This window comes from Stegodyphus dumicola, chromosome 11 (assembly GCF_044657685.1).
Source record: "Stegodyphus dumicola isolate Sdum_Otavi_A_Nest chromosome 11, ASM4465768v1".
Classification (NCBI taxonomy): Eukaryota; Metazoa; Arthropoda; class Arachnida; order Araneae; family Eresidae; genus Stegodyphus; species Stegodyphus dumicola.
In genome coordinates this window covers 94,828,178-94,851,894 of record NC_140778.1, presented here as the reverse complement: position 1 = coordinate 94,851,894, position 23,717 = coordinate 94,828,178, and the positions used below count along the sequence as shown (strand labels likewise).

The window sequence follows — 23,717 nt, the reverse complement described above, 5'->3', positions numbered from 1 at the left end:
TTTAAAAATTCATACATGTGACTCAGCCTTGAAAACTCTCTTGCATATGACGTGCTTTATTCCCTGTATATTCTAAATCAATCAACATGCTTTCAAGAAATTAATTAATTTGGATGTTTGAATCAGAACAGGAATTTTCAAATAATATGCTTCAGGAATTTACAGCAGCAAAAAGAAGAAGTGAAAAGAGAAATATTCAGAATTTAAAAAGCAATATAAAATTAAAACAACAAGCTCTCTCTCTCTTTTTGGGCTGGGGGGCGGTGTGAAATCTGTAAGAGAGAATGGAAATAAACATCCTTCAATAAAAGTGTTAAGATAAATCTTTGAGGATATATTAGTAAAACATGATATTAGTTTTCAGAATGAAGAAAAGAAACAATTTAAATATTGAGATAGCTTTTATTTTCTTAAATTATACATGTATTTGTTAATTCTTATGAGAAATTACTAATACTTTGCATTTTACCCCATGTAATTATAATTGTCATTTTAATCTAACTCACAGTGCTGAAATGAGCAAAAATGTAATATTCACAACAAAACAACAACCTTTAACAAAGAAAGCAAGGACACAGGTAAGATCCACCACGATTAGAAAGCTTTGTCGATTGTCAGTTTTAAATATTGCTGAGTAGGTCGACAAAGTTGTTCCTAATTGCGGCTTTTTTGACGCAGTAATTTATCAAAAATTGCAATAAAGAATGATTTAATTATTTTACTCTATAAGAAAGTTAATTTAAATATTTAATAAAGAATTATTAGCAACTGAATCTATCTTGATATTTTCATTATAGCTAAAAAAATTGTTAACTTTTTATAAAAGTATAAACTTCGTCTAAAATGCTCACCCAGGGGGATTCCAGATGATTTTCATCTGTGTGGTTTTCCACATAATATTTACGTACATTCTCCGACACTAATATTAAAAGTTCCATCAAAATTACGAATAAGAAAGGAAAATTTGTTTAAGTATAACCTTTTGAGAAAGTAATATCATTCTTCTTGTCTTAAACTACATGGTATTTCCTTGAACATTTTGTTTTTACTTGAAATGTGACTTAATATTATACCACATGAGCGTAACTTTAATATAATTAATCACCTAATTGTTCTGCCTTAACTTTCAGCACAGATAGGAATAACCACATAATACATAATTTCTACATTTCCTATAATGTGTAACAAAATGCATTGTATTTATATGCATGAAATTAAAGCTGTGAATAAGTTGTTGCAACTTATCTTATTTGTTCCACAGTAACATCAGAACAAGCCCACAAAATTCATCATGGCAAGAAGTGCAAGATTATGTCTGTCATTGGCAACAGCCTTGAGCAACATGCAGGTGACAGTACAACTTTGTTTAGTTCCGCCCTCAAGTTTGATGGAGAGCATCCTGCGGGAATGGGTCTGATAGTGTCCCACCTCTTTTTCCCTGCCACCAACCTCTCGAGAGGACTTTTGGCTTGCCACACAAAAACTAAACATTTACAATCATTCATGCCTTCTCTGGAATTCGAACCTGGTTCCTTCAGTATGGCAGTCAGTGTCGCTAACCACTATCCCACTTGGGTGGCTGCTGTGAATAAATTATCAGTACATTACAATTTGTTATATAGTATAATCAAAGAAAAATTAAATAAAATCATGCACAAATTATTTTCATTTGTTTACAAAGGCTGACAAAACTTTTATACTTCATTACATACATTATTACTTACATACTGCATTTTCCACAGCTTTACACAATTATACTACAAGTATTCAATTAAATCCCATGCTTAAAGGTTTTAGGATGTTTTTGTTCTTGGTACATATAGATTAAGTCTTAAGTTTCTCTTTTTGATTATAAGATATTTCTCCCATCGTGCTGTCTCTTTGTATTAGTAATACAGATGTACCTTTCAGCAGATTTATTTTTAGTTTGCTAAGTCAGGTCTTAAAATTTATACTATTTGTTAAAAATTAATTAAGCTTGTATACCTGAAAATCTTGGACATATTTATCTTTCAAATAATGATAATATATTAGCATCAAGGATTCAGAACGGGACTTAGATACGATACCTTTACTTTTTGACAATTTTTAGGTATCAGCTTATGTAATAACATTTAAAATGTTTTATAATTATTTAAAAATTAAGTTTAGGATGTCATATGTTCTGATACTTATTACAGAATAATAATTTGCTCGACAGCTTAATACCTTTAATATTTTTAGTCTTCATGCAGAATTTACCAAGCCAAATAAAAGTGCTCATGCTATTTAAATATTGCATAATGAACACATTTTAGTGCCTTACTTCAAGAGAAATTATTTCTATTTCAAATTAAAACTATTTTAATTTTCTTTGTGGGTAGAGTAGACTTTAAGGTACCCCTTGTATTATGGCGAAGTTGTTTTTTGATTTATCGCCAAGTTGTTCTTTCATTTATGGTAGCCTGAGTAGTTGAATGCTATGGAAACCCTATTATGACGTAATCGGGTGCATGATTCTGGGAAATTTTGAATCATGGAATGTTTTGTAAGCACTTTTGTGGTGTGTGTTGGTTTGATTTTTTAGACGGTAGAATGACCGAATGTAGTAAGATTAATTTGAAGTTTCTGTAGAATTTGGAGCGAAAGGGAAAAAGAGTTTTAATTGACTGGTGTGTAAATGAAGGTTTACTTAGTAGCCATTATAAGTGTCCTGTATGTAGGAAGGATATGCTTCTAGTCGAACGTAAAAACCGTTTAGATGGATTTCAGTGGGTTTGTAGGAAGAAAGGTTCCGATGGTCACTATGTGAAGCATTCGATCAGAAAGAGTACCTGGTTTGAAAAAAGTCATTTGAATATGATTGATATTTTGATTTTTACATGGCTCTGGGTATACGAAGCGAACTCGAAAATCATGGTAAGTGAATACAGTCAAAAGTCTTTAATCCGGATGTCCATAATCCAGAATGATCTATAATCCGGACCTCAAAGCTACAAACTTTCTGCGCATGCCTCAACACATGCACATAATACCTTTACGCATGCGCGTTTAATGTACAACGGACGGTATAAGCTAAACTAAAATTATCTAATTATCTATTTCAGTTAATGTTGCAGATTTCGTTGTTCGAATCTTCGAATTGGATCCGGCTTATTATTTTTTGCAGACTGTTACAGTAATTTTATAAAAAGTAAGCTTGATCTTTCGATTATGTCAAAATGAGTTTCCAATTCTGGAGTTGCCAAAGGATCTACAAAGTAAAAGCATGTTTCGATCTCCATGAAACAACAAAAAGTGGAATTGCTGCAAAAAATGGATAAAGGCATGAAGAAAGTGACAGAGAGGTGATTTGTTTCTCTAACCATTCCGAAATTTGTTTATCAATTTCACGCTGCTCTGCGGGGGGGTGGGGGGATGTCGCGGCGTGCAATGAACTGGAAGGTGATCTGTCAGCAGTATCCTCATCTTCAGGGCAGATGTTTTTATTTATTCGGCTTATAATTCCTCACTAAATGTAGTGTTTCATCTCGATGTACTAAGATATACAGTCAAAAGTCGTTAATCCGGACCCCCATGATCCGGAATGACCTATAATGCGGACCTCTAAGCTACAAACTTTCTGCGCATGCGTCGCACTCACGCATGCGCATATGCGTGCGCGTAAGATTTTTACGGCTGCAAATACGCGTATGCGCATATTATGTTTAAGCATGCGCGTTTAATGTATAACGGATGGTATAAGCTAAGCTAAAATTATCTAATTCAGTTAATGTTGCAGATTGCGTTGTTCCTTAATCTTCGAATTGGATCGGGGTTATTATTTTTTGCAGACTGTTAGAGCAATTTTATAAAAGTAAGCTTGAACTTTCGATTATGTTAAATAGAATTTCCGATATATATTTACTAATATGTAAAGGATCTACAAAGCGAAAGTATGTTTCGAATTCCATTAAACAGAAAGTGGAATTCCTGCAAAAAATGGATAAAGTCATATCCTTTGATTATCTAATCATTCCGAAATATGTTTATCAATTTCACGCTGCTCTGCGGGGGGAGGGAAGCGTAGCGGCGCGCAATGAACTGGAAGTTGATCTGTCAGCACTGTCCTTATCCTCAGGGCAGATGTTTTTATTTTATTCGTCTTATAATTCCTTACAAAATGTAGTATTTCATCTCGATGTACTCCATATTTGATATGATTTAAATCAAATTCCTTGTCATTAGAATTCGCTTCCGATAGTGAAGAAAGTGACTCAAAGGTTACTGAAAACGAAAAAATTTCAATTGACAAATTAGTGGGTGGGTATTCTCGACACAGCAATTATAGGACTTGAACAGCGGAACTTTGTAACTGAACAAGAAATTATGTCTGTTTAATAGAATTAAAGAGAAAGTATTATCACATGAAACGAAGCAAATTAAACAACTTACATTGAAAGAAATGTTTAATAAAGTAAACAAATAAATATTAAGCTTTTTCTTTTTGTAAATTTTGATACTCTTTAGATCATAATTGTTCTTTATTTCATAAATTACGGTTTCATATTTTTAATTTTATTATTTCTGCATGCCCTCTTTCCAGATTTAAAGTGATGATCTATAATCCAGAAAAATTGATAATCTGGAATCGCTGAAGTCCCCACGAGTCTGGATTAACGACTTTTGACTGTAATTTAAATCAATTTCCTCATCATTATAAATATCACGAATACATATCAAATAGTTTTCTGGTTGCAATTTTCTAATTTCGCCTATGCGTAATGTATGCTTTACGCATGCGCGCGTTGAAAGGAATGGTTAATAAAGTAAACAAATAAATATTAAGCTTTTTTTTTTTTTGTAAATTTGATACCCTTTAGATCATAATTGCTCTTTTTTTCATAAGTTACGGTTTTATATATTTAATTTTATAATTTCTGCATGCCATCTTACCAAATTTAAACTGATGACCTACAATCCGGAATCGTCGAAGTCCCGACGAGTCCGGATTAAAGACTTTTGACTGTATTTGCTTTTGGTAGTGCTTAAATATAGAACATGTTTTTCCTTTTTTATGTTATTTTATTGTTTGGTTTAAAATGTACTTTATTGAAATTATGTATTTTTTGTTTGCCTATATTGTACAATTTGGTACTCCTTTGACTTTTTAAGTGAAAATATATCAATGTGTATATAGACAAAGTAAAGGGTGCACGCAATGCCATTTTTGTGCAATTCGAGGATTTTTTTTAAGTGAAAATAGGTCGACGTGTACATGGATAAAGTCAAAGGAGGGCACAATGCCAGTTTTATGCAATTCGGAGATTTTTTTTTAAATGAAAATAAGTCGATGTATACATGGATACTGAGTTTGTGCAATTGTTTGTCTTCTTACTTTGGCTTTGTGTAGTGGCGATTTTTGGCGCAAAAATCACCGCTTCACAAGCCAAAATAATGAGTCAAAGAATTGAACAAAATCAGTATCAATGTACCGCCAAAAACCGCCAAATGTCGCCAAGGGTTACCCTAAACTATACTTTTACCCTCTTTGTTATGTTTAATGGGTGAATGAATTAATTCACACTGGTGAAATGCAGATACCAAAATGTTTGAGAACCACATTTCTTGAATGAAATGCAGTTCTCAAACATTTTCACAGAAGAAAATTGTTAGTTTTATTAGTTCTCAGACCGATTTCTTTTTCAAGTTCCAAATTTTATATTTCTCATGCATCATGCAGAGATTTAAAATAATGTAGCAAAACTATTTGCTTTGTTACTACAAAGGTGACAATGTGTTTGTTGCTAAGATCTACTTTTAACCTAAAACTATATTTACAAACTGCATGTCATATAAAATTTAATGCACTCAGTCTTCCTTGCTAGTCAGCGATGGGAAAGTAGAAATTAAGAGATGAAGTTATAAACAGCATTAAAATGGACTTCAAACAGCTCCATGACCTTTCCATTTGCACTGTCCTGTGCCACTAAAAATCTGCCTTTCAAGTGATGTCCTATGATTTGTTTTTCTAAATGAGCAAGAATTCTGGAACTCAGGACTTCGGCCCATATTTGGAATTATTTCAATGTGATAAAAGAAAAGATGTGCTATGCTATAATGCCTGAATGACAGTATACATAACAGTATCTGCATATTAGCATTAGATAGTATTCCTTAAAATATTATGTGCTTATGCTACTATGACATGATGTATGTACTGATCTGCAAATCACAGTCAACTAATTTACTTTATCTGTCTGTCTGTTGGCATTACCTGCAGTGGCATCATATTATGTTGTTGAAATTTTCTCATAACTTGTTGGCTATAGCATATTCTATTTCTTATATTACGCTGAAATACTTAAGGGCAAAAAATTTCAAAAACACAGTTTAAAAACAAATAACTGCTAGAATTCTTAGTTGCGAGAACAGTACACATACAGAAATAGCAAGACAATAAACTGATGAGGTGTAAAAACAAACACAAATTACGAAAACTGTGCTAAAAACATTAAAATAAATAAATGATTTTTAAATATTAGCCTGTGCCTTACTCTTACAACTGATTAATCTCACATTCTTTTAACTGATAACTGAAACTACTCAATAATGTATACCTTTCTGCGTGTGATAAAAAATTTCAAAAGATTTTTCCCCCTTATATCATAATATTACCTTAATATTTAAATTGAAAAGGCTGCAATTTTTATTTTAAAAAATAGTTTTTGCCACTGAAGGACCTTGACTATTTTTTATATTATATTTATAAATATGATTACTTTAAAAGAGAAATGCATAATGTCATTTATAACAGACTTAGTATTTTAAAAGAAACATTCACAGTTTTAATATAATTTGAGTATTTCAAGTGCTAGTCAAACAATACCAATGCTCATTTTAAAACCAAAAGCAAGCACTTGATACATGTTATAAAAGTAATGTCTTTAAAAATACTTACAACACGATTCATCGCATGAAATCTATAGAAATACATCGTAAGTATACTTTAATAAAGGGAATTTGTCAAGAGTGTTTTAAATGTTCATTGCAGTTATTATAGTTCTACATAATGTCTCATCAGATTTAACATTTTCATAATGCTTAAAATGATTTTTAAATTAAACAGAAAATTAGTTTTATTCTTATGTGGTACAAATTGTTTTAATTTTTGCATGGTTTTGCTCATGATGCTTCATTGAGCCTTTTCGTGCAAATGATTGATTACATGTGCCACACGCAAATAGTTTTTCACCTGTATGTATAAACATGTGTTTGCCTACATCGGATTTTTGTGCAAATGACTTTTTACATATTTCACACATAAAAGGCTTTTCACCTATATGAATGCGTAAATGTCTTTGCAAATCCCCCTTCAGTGCAAATGATAAACTACATATCTTGCATGCATGTCGTTTTTCCAAAGTGTGGTGCAGGTCCATGTGTCCTCTCAATCCAGTTTTCTTCACTGTTTTATTACATAGTTCACATACAATTTCCTGACCTTTATGAACATGCATATGGCGCTGTAATGCATCTCTTCCTTTCATTACTTTACAACACATTTCACACGCATACATCTCTTTTTCAGTGTGAATTAGCATATGTCTCTTTAAATAACTAGCATTAACAGCTGTAGCACCACATTCGAGGCACTCGTAAGGTTTGACATTCATATGCCCATACATATGATTTTGCAATGCTTGGCGCCGTATAAATGTTTTGTCACATTTCATACATACACAAGGCTTCTCACCCGTATGAACGCGCTCATGGGCGATTATTTGATACTTTCTTGCAAACGATTTATCGCACATGCTGCATACATGAGGTTTCTTGCCAGTATGGGTACACATGTGTTTCCAGAGAATGCTTTCTAATAAATGATTTACTGCATATATCACATGTAAACGGTCTTTCACCAGTATGAAGAACTAAATGACATCTTAAGTTTGATTTTGTTTTATATGATTTGGAACATATTTCGCATCAATTAGATTTGTTTGTTGTATGTACAAGCACGTGCTGATCTAATAAGTTTCTCTCTGGAAAGGTTTCATCACATATTTTACACACAAGGCTTTTTCTCTACATCATTATCCATATTCATTTTTAAACTGTATGGAGATGCAGTTTTCACTTGTGTTTTTTTTTTTTTTTTTTTAAGAAGAGATAAAAATTTTAAATTATTGTTTTTGAATTTATAGAAGTGAAGTTTCTATCTATACAGTTTTTAATTAATATTTTGGTTATCATGCTCTTTTAAGCATAATTTAGGACACTATTTCTGAATAAATTTTTCAATTAAATACAATTAAAATAGAATGCCTATACTGATAGACATAAACTTTGTCATATCTTAAACATTAAGTACATATTTGTCATTCAGATATTATCTGTCAATGCTAAAACGAATAATTCACTTTCATAATTAAGAATATATTCTTTATACATTCGCCAACTTCGAAAACTGTGGCTTATTTTAACACTTACAAGTATATTCAGAATTCAAGCAGCATTTTATTTAGCCTATGGTCTCAAAAATGCTATTATATATGCTGTCATACAATGGCCGAGGAAAACTTGCATAATAAATATCGCGTTGATTCTACCTGAATACTATTTCATTCTGTAGTTACCGTCCTGGTTCTTTAAATTAACCCCTTCGCACTGCTATGTGCCAGCAACGAACACACTCACCTCCCGGCCGACACGTAAGCGTGCCAGAGCATTTTTCCGTTCACTACCGACTGTCACGTATTTGTGCCAGTGTCCTAGAGCGTTTGAAAAACTATAATTTCTGCCACAAGATGGCACTGTATGTCCATATGGTTTCAGATACATGTACATTAGATCTTCTACTCGAAATGAGAGAAGCATGACTCACATACACGTGTTTTTGGACGGGAGACAAACAGGGAAAAAAATGTTTCCGAATGGCGTGATTTATGACGTCTCTTTAAATCGCACTTAATTCGCACGTGGTTTACTGTAGTTGTTTACTGTAGGTAGAGAAGTTTTATTTGCGCTAAAGCGTTGGGTATTTCAGTTTGCAGTTCAGTTTTTAGAAAATAATTAGATCTTGTTAGATGTGAATTCTTTCTGTTTTTACCGTTGCAATGTAGAAAGCGTCGAAAATGTTTAACAGAGCATGAAATAGCAGAAATGATACAAAATATTTCAGATATTGATTCTGAAATTCTGATATTGATTCTGAAAGATTAACTGAAAGACATTTTCCAAAACTTTGTTTAGAAGAGACTGATAAGAAAATGAGACGACGATGCTTCGTTTGTTCACATTCCCGGAAAAATCCTCCAAAACGGCAAATGAGTTATTACGAGTGCAAGGAATGTAACGTAGGACTGTGTGTAGATCCTTGTTTTCAAATTTTTCATACGAAAAGAGAATTTTAAGTAATATATTTAGTTTTCAGAAATATAATGTTAAAAGTCATAAAATGGTGAGTAATGAAAATATAATGTGTAAAATATGCGTTTAAACAAGAAATATGGTAATTAAAGTATATAGTATAAAAATATCTATAAAGCATAAGCCATTTAAATACTCTATAGAGCATTATTAAACAATGCGTTGATACTTCGGAAATTTCATTCATTTAGCGAATATGCGTGTGCGCATGCACAAAATATGTTTACGAATGTGCGTTTAATGTATAACGGACGGTATAAGTTAAGCTAAAATTATCTAATTCAGTTAATGTTGCAGATTGCGTTGTTCCTTAATCTTCGAACTGGATCCGGCTTATTATTTTTTGCAGACTGTAAGAGCAATTTTATAAAAGTAAGCTTGAACTTTCGATTATGTCAAATAGAATTTCTGATATATATTTACTAATATGTAAAGGATCTACAAAGCGAAAGTATGTTTCGAAGTCCATTAAACAAAAAGTGGAATTGCTGCAAAAAATGGATAAAGGCATATCCTTTGTTTATCTAACCATTCCGAAATCTGTTTATCAATTTCACGCTGCTCTGCGTGTGTGTGTGGGGTGTGTTGTATTTTATATGTGTTGGGTACGTGCTCAGTGATGATTACAAGATGTACACAAACATCGTTTATTCTACATTACTCATCTACTATACTATATTACAGTTATGGTTAAAGATAATAATAGATACAGTTACAGTTACATATCCCTTTTTTATAAAAAATAATAATAGTAGTAAAATTAAACATATTCTTTTAAATAATAAGGTTTCTTAACAGTCCTACCAGATCGAGTGACGTAGTTATGTCCATTTGAAAAATTTGATGATACTATACCTCTTTCACAATTTGGTGACACAACACTTCTGTTAGATTTTGAAGGACTTACAACACATCTAAATTTGTAGTTCTCCTACTATTTTCATGTATCTCGGGTTCATCTATAACTTCATTCTCATAGTTGTTTTGTATTGCAAACTCTTCCTGATTAGTTCCTTTAAGAAGGTCTCTTCTGTTCCTTTCTACAATTCTTCCATCTGTTCTTATAATCCTATATGAATGTGGTCTTTCTGCTTCTTCTATAATTTTCCCTCTTTCATTTAGTTTTTTCCCTTTCTCTTTTAAGTAAACATGATCTCCTATTTTCAGTGGTTTTAATGGTCTTGCATTCCTATCATAATAACTTTTTTGTAAGGTTTGTCTCTTCAGTAAATGTTGTTTATGGTCTTCATATCGTTTAGCTTGGACAAAATTGTCTTTTATAGGCATCAATCCATTTACTTTTCTTCCAAACATCAATTCTGAAGGTGACTTAATTTCATCTGAAATAGGAGAGTTACGATATTCCAGTAAAACTAAATATGGATCCTTGTTGTAAACTACAGCTTTTTCTAACATTCGCTTGACAGTTTGAATATGTCTTTCAACCATTCCATTAGACTGTGGGTATTTTGGACTTGAAGTTCTGGTTTCAAAATTCCATCTTCTTGCAAAATCTTTATATTTCCTGCAATTATATTGTGGACCATTATACGAATATACTATTTTCGGAATACCATGTCTTGCAAAAATTGATTTCAATTGCTTTATCACTGCTACACTTGACAAATCTTCCAAATGTCCAATTTCAACATATTTGCTAAAATAATCTATAACTATTAGATAATCCCTTCCTTGAAAGTAAAAGAGGTCTGTTCCCAATACTTCCCATGGACCATTAGGTATTTCTTTAGATATCATTGGTTCTTTAGTATTAGCTTTTTGTAAACTTAAACATGTTTGACAATTCAGTACCAAATCTTCAATTTCTTTGGACATTCCTGGCCAATATAATATTTCTCTTGATTTGATCTTGCATTTTACTACTCCTAAATGACCATAATGAATTCTGCTTAACATATCTTTTCGTAAACTTCTTGGTACAACAACACAGAAATTTTTAAATATTAATCCATTTGCTTCTGATAGTTCTTCTCTGAAGTTAAAATATGGTTTTGCCAGTTCTGGAACCATACATTTTTCATCTGGCCATCCAGTTTTAATTAATTTTCTTAAAACTTGTAGTTCTTCATCTTTTTCTGTTTCCAGTTGAAAAACTTCCATTTTACCATTAGACATTGATATACATTCTACAACTAATCCAACATGAGCTTCTATTTCTCCTTCAAAGAAATCAGATCCTTTATCAGTGAATGATCTTGATAACGCATCCGCTATAAAAAGTTCTTATCCTGGTTTATATTTTATCTCAAACTGATATGGCTGTAATCTTATACGCATTCTTTGTAGTCTTACACGGCATTTATTTAATGGCTTTTTAAAAATTGATTCCAGTGGTTTATGATCACTTTCTACAGTAATATTTTTTCCAAATATATACTGGTGAAGTTTCTCACACGCAAATACAATAGCTAAAGTTTCCTTTTCAATTTGAGCATAATTCTTCTGTGTATCTGTTAATGCCTTAGATGCATATACCACTGGTAAATTATTCCGCAGTAAGACTGCTCCTAGTCCTTCTTGAGATGCATCTACACATAAAACTACTGGCATGTTTATATCATAATACTGTAAAACTGGTTTATTTACCAAGACATCTTTTAGTCTTCTAAATGCTTTTTCATGTGTTGCATTCCAGTTCCAGATAACTTGTTTTTTCAACAAATCTCTTAAACATGATGTCAATTCTGATACATTAGGTATAAATCTAGAAACATATGTAATCATTCCTAGGAAAGTTTCTAATTCTTTCACATTTTTTGGTGGTTTTATATCTAGAATAGCCTTAATTTTGTCTTCATCTGGTTTTAAACCATCTTTAGAAAATATATGTCCCATATATTTCACTTCATTCAGCCCAAATTTACATTTATTTAAATTAAATTTAACATTCTTTTCTCTGGCTCTGTCCAACAACTTCTTTAATCTTGAATCATGTTCTTTTTTATCTTTACCCCAAACTAATAAGTCATCTATATATATTTGAACTCCTTCTAAATCACTAAAAATTTCAGAAAAACTTCTGTGGAAAACTTCTGGTGATGAACTCAGTCCATATGGCAACCTCAAAAAACTATCTACCAAACGGAGTGTTAAATGTAGTAAATTCACAACTTGAATCTGACAGTTTAATTTGCCAAAATGCTTTGTTTGCATCTAAAATACTAAAGACCTTTGCATTTGTCATTTGAGATGAAATTTCTTCAAAGGTTGGTATGTGATAATGTTCTCTCAGTATATTTTGGTTAAGGTGCTGAGGATCTAAACACACTCTTAAATTTCCATCCTTTTTCCTTACTACCACTAATGAATTCACGAATTCTGTTGGTTGGTTAACTTTCTTTATAATACCATCTTTCTCCATTCTTGCTAATTCCTTTTTTAATGGATTTAATAAGCTAAGTGGAATTTTCCCACAGGGTTCTATTTTACCAACAGCTCCTGGTTTTAATTTAATATGATATGTATATCCAGTTAAATTCCCAGTTCCTTTAAACAAATCTTGATATCCTTTTAAAAGTTCTGGTAACTTTTCATTAGAATCAGGATTTACTGTACAAATCCTTTGTATTAGGTTTAATTTTTGCAATGTAGGTAAACCTAAAATAGCTGGAACAGTTTTATCACATGCTACAACTTGAAATTCTATTTCATCCTTGTCCCCTTTCGATGTTTCACATAATAATTTACATTTTCCAACTACATCAATTGTAGTACCATTGTAATTATTTAAAGTGACTTTTGATTTAATCAAACATTTCTCTCTTAAATTTAATTGTTTAAATTTAGGCAATGGTAGCACATTACACTGAGCTCCAGTATCCAACTTAACAAATAAATATTTAGATATGTTTACTTTTAGTTTTTCAAACCATTCGGTTTTATTTTTAGAAAATGGATTTGTATCTTCTACTGACCCTAAAATATATTCATTACCATTATTATGTAACTCATGCTCTAAATTATTCTGTACAACATTAACATTTTTAAAAGTGCACATTTTAGAAAAGTGATTTTTCTTTTTACAGTACAAGAAAATCTTATTATAAGCAGGACAGTTGTATAACTTATGAAAAGTTCCACATTTTCTACATGGTTTTGGATTATTGTACTTATTTCCTTAATAGTTTGAAGAAGATTTAGTATTTTGTTGCTTTTGTTTTACATGAAAGTCTTTCTTACAAGGCTGACTTTTTTCCTCTGAAGGTCGAAATTTATTACGTTTATTTATTAGATTATTTCTATTTTATTTTCTTCAGTTAAAGTTTTCAGCTGAAGTTCTGCTAATTCAGAAGCTTTACACATTTTAATACATTTCTCCAATGTTAACTGATCTTCCCTTAATAATCTATCTTTGAGATTTTTATTTAGAATTCCACTTACTATTCTATCCCTTATTAAACTATCTTTTAATTCTGAAAATCCACAGTTGCTACTTAATTTCTTTAAATCGGTTAAAAAATCATCAAACGATTCACCTACATGTTGTGTTCGACAGAAAAATATATGTCTATCAACACTTTCGTTTGCTTTCGGTATGCAAAAATTTTCGAAAGCTTCAATTACTTTGTCAACATCCTTCTTATCTCTTCACTTAAATTAAAAGTATTAAATTTTTCAAGTGCTTCTTCACCAATTATATGCAATAAAATAGCTACTTTAATTTCAGGTGATTTAGTAATACCACCAGACGCTAACATATAAATTTGGAATTTTTGTTTCCATTTCTTCCAATTTTCGCTTAAATTTCCTTCGAAACTTAGATTACTTGGTGGCTTTAATCCATCCATATTTAATTTAGGACTTTAAATAGTTTATATATACGTATTTTTAGCCACTTCCAATAAAAATAAACAACTCACTTACCAGCGATATAAGTTTCGATTTCACAGTAAACAACTTCCCATGATGTTTTTGTTTAGAAAATCTTTACCGAGGCTGCATGGTTCTTCAAAAAAGATTTTCTTTTTTAATCAACGACGGGCTGCACCATGTGTTGTATTTTATATGTGTTGGGTACATGCTCAGTGATGATTACAAGATGTACACAAACATCGTTTATTTTACATTACTCATCTACTATACTATATTACAGTTATGGTTAAGATAATAATAGATACAGTTACAGTTACATATATAACATGGGGGGACGTCGTGGCGCGCAATGAACTGGATGTTGATGTGTCAGCACTATCCTTATCTTCAGGGCAGATGTTTTTATTTTATTTGGCTTATAATTCCTTACTAAATGTAGTATTTCATCTTGATGTACTCTGTCTTTGATATGATTTAAATCAAATTCCTCATCATTATAATTCGCTTTCGATAGCGAAGAAAGTGACTCGGAGGTTATTGAAAACGAAAAAATTTCGATTGACAAATTAGTCGGTATTCTCGACACAGCAATTATAGGACTTGAACAGCGGAACTTTGTAACTGAACAAGAAATTATGTCTGTTTATAGAATTAAAGAGAAAGTATTATCACATACATTGAAAGAAATGTTTAATAAAGTAAACAAATAAATATTAAGCTTCTTTTTGTAAATTTTGATACCCTTTAGATCAGAATTGTTCTTTATTTCATAAATTATGTTTTCATATTTTTAACTTTATAATTTCTGCATGCCATCTTACCAGATTTAAACTGATGATCTATAATCCGGAATCGCTGAAGTCCCGACGAGTCCAGATTTACGACTTTTGACTGTATATATAAAAGTCGAAGCAGAATAAAATTTATTACTAAAAAAATTCTTACGTAATCAGATACTTGCAATTAAATTTCTATTTGTACGAGGATATTGATTTAATTTATGCGATTATAATGGATTTTCAATCACACTTTTGGAAGTACTTTAAAATTATGCAATGAAGATATCAATTATAAAAGTGGCTTTTTATTTCATGTTTTTAAAATTTCCTTAGAAACTGCACGGTTAAAAACTGGAATATTTTGGAATTTTAAAATATTAAAAGATATTCAAAGAGACATCTGAATTTTAATAATTTTTTCCGGTACTATTGGGTTTTGAGAGTCGTAAAAAATCGCCAAACTATTGTTGATGCCAGTGCTGCCAAAAATAATTGCGGCAACCCTAACGCAAGAAAGAAAGTATAATAGTAAATAACTATTTAAGACTTATGTTTTAATTTAGATGAAAGTTTAATTTCATATACTACTTTTCATCATTATAATTTATATAAAAGAGGCTAAGCATAACTGAGGCTAACATAATGTTTAATAAAGTAAACAAATAAATATTAAGCTTCTTTTTGTAAATTTTGATACCCTTTAGATCATAATTGTTCTTTATTTCATAAATTATGTTTTCATATTTTTAACTTTATAATTTCTGCATGTCATCTTACCAGATTTAAACTGATGATCTATAATCCGGAATCGCTGAAGTCCCGACGAGTCCAGATTTACGACTTTTGACTGTATATATAAAAGTCGAAGCAGAATAAAATTTATTACTAAAAAAATTCTTACGTAATCAGATACTTGCAATTAAATTTCTATTTGTACGAGGATATTGATTTAATTTATGCGATTATAATGGATTTTCAATCACACTTTTGGAAGTACTTTAAAATTATGCAATGAAGATATCAATTATAAAAGTGGCTTTTTATTTCATGTTTTTAAAATTTCCTTAGAAACTGCACGGTTAAAAACTGGAATATTTTGGAATTTTAAAATATTAAAAGATATTCAAAGAGACATCTGAATTTTAATAATTTTTTCCGGTACTATTGGGTTTTGAGAGTCGTAAAAAATCGCCAAACTATTGTTGATGCCAGTGCTGCCAAAAATAATTGTGGCAACCCTAACGCAAGAAAGGAAGTATAATAGTAAATAACTATTTAAGACTTATGTTTTAATTTAGATGAAAGGTTAATTTCATATACTACTTTTCATCATTATAATTTATATAAAAGAGGCTAAGCATAACTGAATGGAAGCATAAGAGTAAAAAACTATTTCAGATCATTATTATAATTTATATAAAAATTGCTAAATATAACTGATTGGACGCCTGCATCACTATTTCGCTACTGAGTTATCGCTAAAGCATAATTTCATCTCGTTGGTTGTTCAAACATAATTTTCTATAATGAATGATGCCTTTTCTTTTTTAAAAAATTATCGGTTTTAAAGTGCAGAATCACCCATTATTTCTTTGCCGCTTTTTACAAGGATAAAAACAATTGGATTTTTGTCAATTTTCTTTTACTTTTTAAGTGAAAATAGGTCGATGTGTACATAGATAAAGTCAAAGGGGTACGCAGTGCCATTTTTATGCAATTCTGGGAATTTTTTTGTGAAAATAGGTCAGTAAAAAATGGATATCGAGTATGTGCAATTCTTAAAAACGCGTCAAGCAGTGGGTGATTCTACACTTTACCCAAAATTCATTGCAGACTTTTCATCATGAGCAATTCCCAAATTGTTAAATCCACAGGATATAAAAAAAGGATTTTAAAATTAAACTAATATTTCAATGGCGTCTTAAGAAATATAGAACTATATAAATTTCCGCAATCTGAAATCAGCGCGTACGCTAGATTTGGCGCACTGTTAAATGGACGCATCTGCTAGATTTGGCGCTTTTGCGCATACATTTTCGCTGCAATTTTTTTACGGTCCACATAACGGAATAGTACCTTTTTTCCAGTAAATAGATAATTTTGTCATGAAAAGGGCTCATTATTACATTATTTTTCTTCTGCTAGACTTAGTATATTGTTTTCTGTGCTAACTTGAATTTAATACTTCATATATCACATTTAATTTTTTATTCAACTTATTTTGACTACAGTCAAAAGTTGTTAATTCGGACCTCAAAGCTAAAAACTTTCTGCGCATCCGTCGCATTAATGCATGCGCATAGGTGTTTACTCGTGCGCGTAAGACCTTTACGGCTGCGAATATACATGTGCGCATGCGCATAATACGTTTACGCATGCGCGTTTAATGTAAAACGGACGGTATAAGCTAAAATTATCTAATTATCTATTTCAGTTAATGTTGCAGATTGCGTTGTTCCTTAATCTTCGAATTGGATTCGGCTTATTATTTTTTGCAGACTGTTAGAGCTATTTTTTAAAACTAAGCTTGAACTTCCGATTATGTCAAATAGAATTTCCGATATATATTTACTAATATGTAAAGGATCTACAAAGCGAAAGTATGTTTCGAAGTCCATTAAACAGAAAGTTGAATTGCTGCGAAAAATGGATAAAGGCATATCCTTTGATTATCTAATCATTCCGAAATCTGTTACAGCAACCCTCTGTTTTTTTTTTCGCCGCCATTTTGTCTTCACGAAGTAAAGACATGTTTCTTTTCTTTTTATTTACTCAACACTTTTTCCAACAATCTACTAGCCGAATTACACTTATGCTAGAAATTTTATGGAACAAAACTGCTTAATCATGACAAATATTAACTGCAAAATCGGGAAAAAGTGCAGAATCGCAAACTTCTTGCTGCGTTTTTCAAAATCGCACATCCACAGTAACCATGCACACATCGACTTATTTTTACTTAAGAAAACATCCCAGAATTGCACAAAAATGGCATTGCGCACACTCTTGACTTTATCTATCTAATCTGCTATTTTCTCATAAATTACAAAAATTTGCACGAAAAATGCAGGAAAATTTTGTGCATCTTTAAACTCGGTAAAAAGCACATATATGAAATTACCTGATCACGAAAAATTATATACCCTATCCAAGGATGAACATTTCTACGTATAATATAAATAAAATATCCAAAAACTTTTACCTCTAAATTATCTATCATAAACGTCACCAACGAATTCATAACAAAACATTAAAAATGGTTACAAATACTTAGTGTCAAATATTTAAATTATTTCCATGCACGTTTACTTCCACTCAAACATATACCAAATTGCTACAAACATATAATTCACAAAATAACTATCATTTAATTAAAATATAATTAAACCATGTACATGTCGACTTATTTTTACTTAATTAAACATCCCAGAATTGCACAAAAATGGCATTGCACACACTCTTCACTATATTCATGTACACTGCTTTTTTGTCATCAATTAGAAAAATTTCACGAAAACGCATGAAAATTTTGTGAATCTTTAAATTTGGTAAAAAGGACATACAGTCAAAAGTCGTTGATCCGGACTCATCGGGACTTCGGCGATTCCGGATTATAGATCATCAGTTTAAATCTCGTAGGATGGCATGCAGAAATTCTAAAATTAAAAATATGAAACCGTAATTTATGAAATAAAGAACAATTATGATCTAAAGGGTATCAAAATTTACAAAAAGAAAAAGCTTAATATTTATTTGTTTACTTAAATAAACATTTCTTCAATGTAAGTTGTTTAAGTTTTGCTTCGTTTCATGTGATAATACTTTCTCTTTAATTCTATTAAACAGACATAATTTCTTGTTCAGTTACAAAGTTCCGCTGTTCAAGTCCTATAATTGCTGTGTCAATAACACCGACTAATTTGTCAATCGAAATTTTTTCGTTTTCAATAACCTCTGTTACTTTTCTTCGCTATCGGAAGCGAATTATAATGACGAGGAACTTGTTTTAAATCATATCAAAGAGGGAGCATTTCGAAATGAAATACTACATTTCGTAAGGAATTATAAGCCAAATAAAATAAAACATCTGATCTTCAATTATAAGCCAAATAAAATAAAAACATCTGCCCTGAAGATAAGGATAGTGCTGACAGATAACTTCCAATTCATTACGCGCCCGCCGCGTGGCGTTCCTCCCGCCGAGCAGCGTGAAATTGATAAACAGATTTCGGATTTCAAAACATACTTTCGCTTTAGATCCTTTACATATTAACAAATATATATCGGAAATTCTATTTGATATAATCGAAAGTTTAAGCTTACTTTTATAAAATTGCTCTTACAGTCTGCAAAAAATAATAAGCCGGATCCAATTCGAAAATTAAGGAACAACGCAATCATCAACATTAACTGAAATAGATAATTAGATAATTTTAGCTTATACGTCCATTATACATAAAACGCGCACGCGAAAATGTATTCTGCACTTGCGCACACTCATATGCGCAGTAGTAAAAGGTCTTACGTGCGCGCGTAAGCGCCTATGTGCATGTGTCAACGCGGCGCATGCGCAGAAAGTTTTTAGTTTTGAGGTCCGGATTATAGATCATTCCGAATTATGGGTGTCCGAATTAACGACTTTTGACTGTATATGAAATTACCTGATCGCGAAAAAGTATATACCCTTTCCAAGGATGAACATTTGCACGTATAAAATAAATGAAATATCCAAAAACTTTTCCCTCTAAATTATCTATTATAAACCTCACCTACCAATTTCTAACGCAAACATTAAAAATGGTTCCAAATACTTAAATTCTTTCCATGCACATTTACTTCTACTCAAACGTATTCCAAAATACTACAAACATATAACTCTCAAAATCACGATCATTAAATTAAAATATAATGAAATTAAAAAACACTACTTAAAATATAAATAAGCACATACATTAAATTAATAAAAATTAGCTTACAATCCTAATTACTTTAAACTAAATCATTGCTAATAACAATTTTCCAATAATACCATATTAATTTATTTACTCCTTACATTTAGAACAACAATGCATAAAAATAATATCCTCAAATAATTAAAAATACTAACTTACCTAATCTTCTACAGAATCTTGAGTGCATGGCGGTTCACAAAATGTCCATTTTCACCAGATTTCTTGCACCGCTATTCAAACTTATCTGTAATATCCTCCTTTCACACAATCTCATTTCATACCCACATGTTTGACATTCATACTTATCCCCAATTAAGCAATTCTTTTCAATTACACATAAACGCAATAAAAATTTCGGATTTACTTTATATAGGGCCATGGGATCCAAATATTAAACAACACTGTTTCACAGAACATAGAATGAAACTAATGCTGTACAACAGATATTTTTACAAATTTACCCCCTTTTCCGATTAAAGAACGGTGATTCGTCCATTAATGTCACGACATATCTCATGATCTCTCATTTCCCTCACACAAAATAATGCGTAATCTTCCGATTGAACTGAGTACGGAACTGAGTACTTCTCACATTATTCCCAAAGTCCTAGGTAGTAACCTTTATCGCCTCCAAAATGTCACCCAAATACCTGTTACCATATTCCAAAGATCAGCCAAACAAATAAACATTTAGCTTTTTCTTTTTGTAAATTTTGACACCCTTTAGATCATAATTGGGCTTAATCCTAGTATACGGTGCACATGAGAGTTGGCGAAATTCGGGTTTAAGAGACTAATAAGCGCGCTAATTGTGGTAACCAAGCCGATTTTGGACGCTCTGGAGGAGAGTGCATTTTCGCGCATGCTCATTAAATATTTTAAATTGAGAAGTTTTGATTGGTGTAGATGGAAGAGAAGAATTATTTCAAACCATTGTTTGAAGTTCCGTGAATCTTCGGTCTTCGGCTGAACTGAATGAGAAAGGATAACGTATGTTCAGGTAAAATTTATTTATCTTTTAAAATAACAGTAGTGGTTCCGCCGAGTTTCTGATTGGTTAATATTTTTTAATTAATCGGTTTTTTGGTCAGATACTGAATATGATTTTAGTTTGATAACGTCTTTTATTCTACAGTTCGAGTTGCTAACGTATTTTGTTCTACAGTTGGATAACGTTACTTTTCGATTATGATGTGCAGTGCTATGAATTGCGAATATTTAAACACGAAATTTTTTTCGAAGTTAGAACTGGAAGGAAAGCTTGCTGTAATTCAATGGGCGGTAGATGCAGGATTGCTGCCGAATTTTAAAAATCGCGCCATGGCCGCACCATATACTAGGATTTGGAAGGAACGTGGAGTGCTGTTAAGCGTGGGATGAAGGGGACGAAAAAGGTAAGCGAAGAGTTTGACTCTTATTTGGTGGAATATATGTGGCGGCGCCTGAAAAATAATAAATCGTCATCTGAAAAAATGAAAGACTTTATATTTGCAATAAAAGCAATATATCCGCCACCCGAGTTTGAGGGCTATGGCATTTGAGTTATGATATAGACCATAAAACATATGCGACACTGAGCCCTGAGCCATGGTATTTAATTTATTATATTTGATATGTGAATGTTTTGTATTTGTTGCGATGCATGTTGAAAATTATATTTTTATTTGTTATAAAGTCTGTTAAAAATTATTTTCAATTTCCAAATGCTTGCTTTTTTTCTTGTGTCTCACCGTATGCTTAGGATTTATTATCTTATGATTATCATATTGTTTACTTTTTTTGCCAACTCAAACCTGTGGTGACACTTTACTTTGAGGTTGCCAAAAATTTGGCGACAAACATAAACGCATCATTTTGGTGTTGGCGACAATTTTAAAAATTGCGCTAAGGCCGCACCGTATACTAGGATTTTATCCATAATTGCTCTTTATTTCATAAATTACGGTTTCATATTTTTAATTTTATAATTCCTGCATGCCATCTTACAAGATTTAAACTGATGATCTATAATCCGGAATCGCCAAAGTCCCGACGATTCCGGATTAACGACTTTTGACTGTATATGCACTAAATATCACATTTACGCAGCTTGCATGTGTTTTTAATATCTGATAACAACGCCGCATATCGTCGACATCAATCACTCGTAAGTGAACTTGGTGAGTTAAAACTGAAACTGCGCCAAAGGATGCTTTGCAGAAGAAAATTCCTTGGTTATAATACATTCTATTTCTCATGTTATGTTGAAATACTTAAGGGGAAGAAATTTTAAAACACAGTTTAAAAACAAATAACTGCTAGAATGCTTAGTTACGAGAACAGTACACATAAAGAAATAGAAAGCCAACAAACTGATGAGGTGAGAAACAAACACAAATTACGAAAACTGTCCTAAAACATTAAAATAAATTATTGTTAACTATTATCCTGTGCTTTATTCTTATAACTGATTAATTTAGCATTCTTTTAACTGGTAATAGAAACTACCCGTTAATCTATACCGTTCTGTGAGTGATAAAATAATTTCAAGATTTTTTTCCCTTACAACAATATTTAAACTGAAAAGGCTGCAAGTTTTTATTTCTTGTTTTAAAAACTAGTTTCTGCCACTGAAGGAACTTGACACAACTTGAATATTTTTTATATTATATGTATGAGTATGATTATCTTAAAAGAGAACTACATAATGTTATTTAAAATTTAATTAAGTATTTCAATTGCTAATCAAACAATACTAATGCTTATTTTAAACCCAAAAGCAAACACTTTACACTTTATAAAAGTAATATTTTTAAATATACTTACAATATGATATATCAGAAGAAATCTATAGAAATAACATCATAAATGCTCACTGTAGTTATTATAGTTCTACATATGTCTCACCAGATTTAACATTTTCATAATGCTTACAATGATTTTTTAAATTAGACAGAAAATTAGTTTTATTCTTATGTGGTAGAAATTGATTTAATTTTTGAATAGCTTTGCTCATGACACTCCATTGAGCTCTTTTGTGCAAATCATTGATTACATGTGCCACATGCATATGGTTTTTCACCTGTACTTGTAAACGTGTGTCTGCCTACATGGAATTCTCATGCAGATGACTTGTTACTGATCAAAAGGCAGATTTCTCTTCATCATTTGTTTACACAGATTTATGTTCTATCCAAATGACTTGCTAGATACATAACTTGTCATTTCTTTCACCTGTGTGGATGTGTATGTTTTATCCACACTTTAATATAAATGACTTTTCACATACCTTATGTATGAGGTTTCTTGGCTCTGTGAATACGCATATGTCTTTTTAAATGATCTTTGTGACGAAATGACTTGTTACATACTTCACACTCATGTGGTCTCTCACCTGTGTGAATAAGGATATGTCTGTTTAAAACAGACTTATGACTAAATGACTTCTTGCATACTTCACACATATGAGGTTTCTCTCCTGTGTGAATACGCATATGATTGCTTAATTGATTCTTTCGAATAAATGACTTCTTACATACCTCGCATACATGAGGTTTCACTCCTGTGTGAATCAGCAAATGTCTCTTGAAATAAACTTTGTGTCTGTATGATTGATTACATTCTGGACATACATAATGTCTTTCATCTGTATGCATATACTGATGCTCTTGCAAAACACTTTTCCGTGCAAATGATTTATTACAAATGTTACACGCATACGGTTTTTCACCAGTATGTATAAACATATGTTTTTTCAAAGTATTTTTTCGTGCAAATGATGTTT

The 23,717-nt window shown here is 31.4% G+C and overlaps 1 protein-coding gene and 1 long non-coding RNA gene across 2 annotated transcripts; both read right to left on the bottom strand.

Annotated features, from left to right (window-relative positions):
* Window positions 1–382: 382 nt before the first annotated feature.
* On the bottom strand, window positions 383–23,218 carry LOC118179367 (uncharacterized). Its single transcript, XR_015044071.1, has 2 exons — window positions 22,760–23,218; window positions 383–1,582 (listed from the first exon to the last, which is right to left on the bottom strand). It is a non-coding gene; the product is annotated as an uncharacterized LOC118179367 (long non-coding RNA).
* LOC146994205 (uncharacterized) lies at window positions 7,104–7,947 on the bottom strand (the record flags this gene model as incomplete). The annotated part of the gene is made up of 2 exons (XM_085826511.1): window positions 7,104–7,727; window positions 7,771–7,947. Coding segments are annotated over 2 exons (801 nt in total), but the record flags the coding sequence as incomplete, so codon positions are not given.
* Window positions 23,219–23,717: the final 499 nt, after the last annotated feature.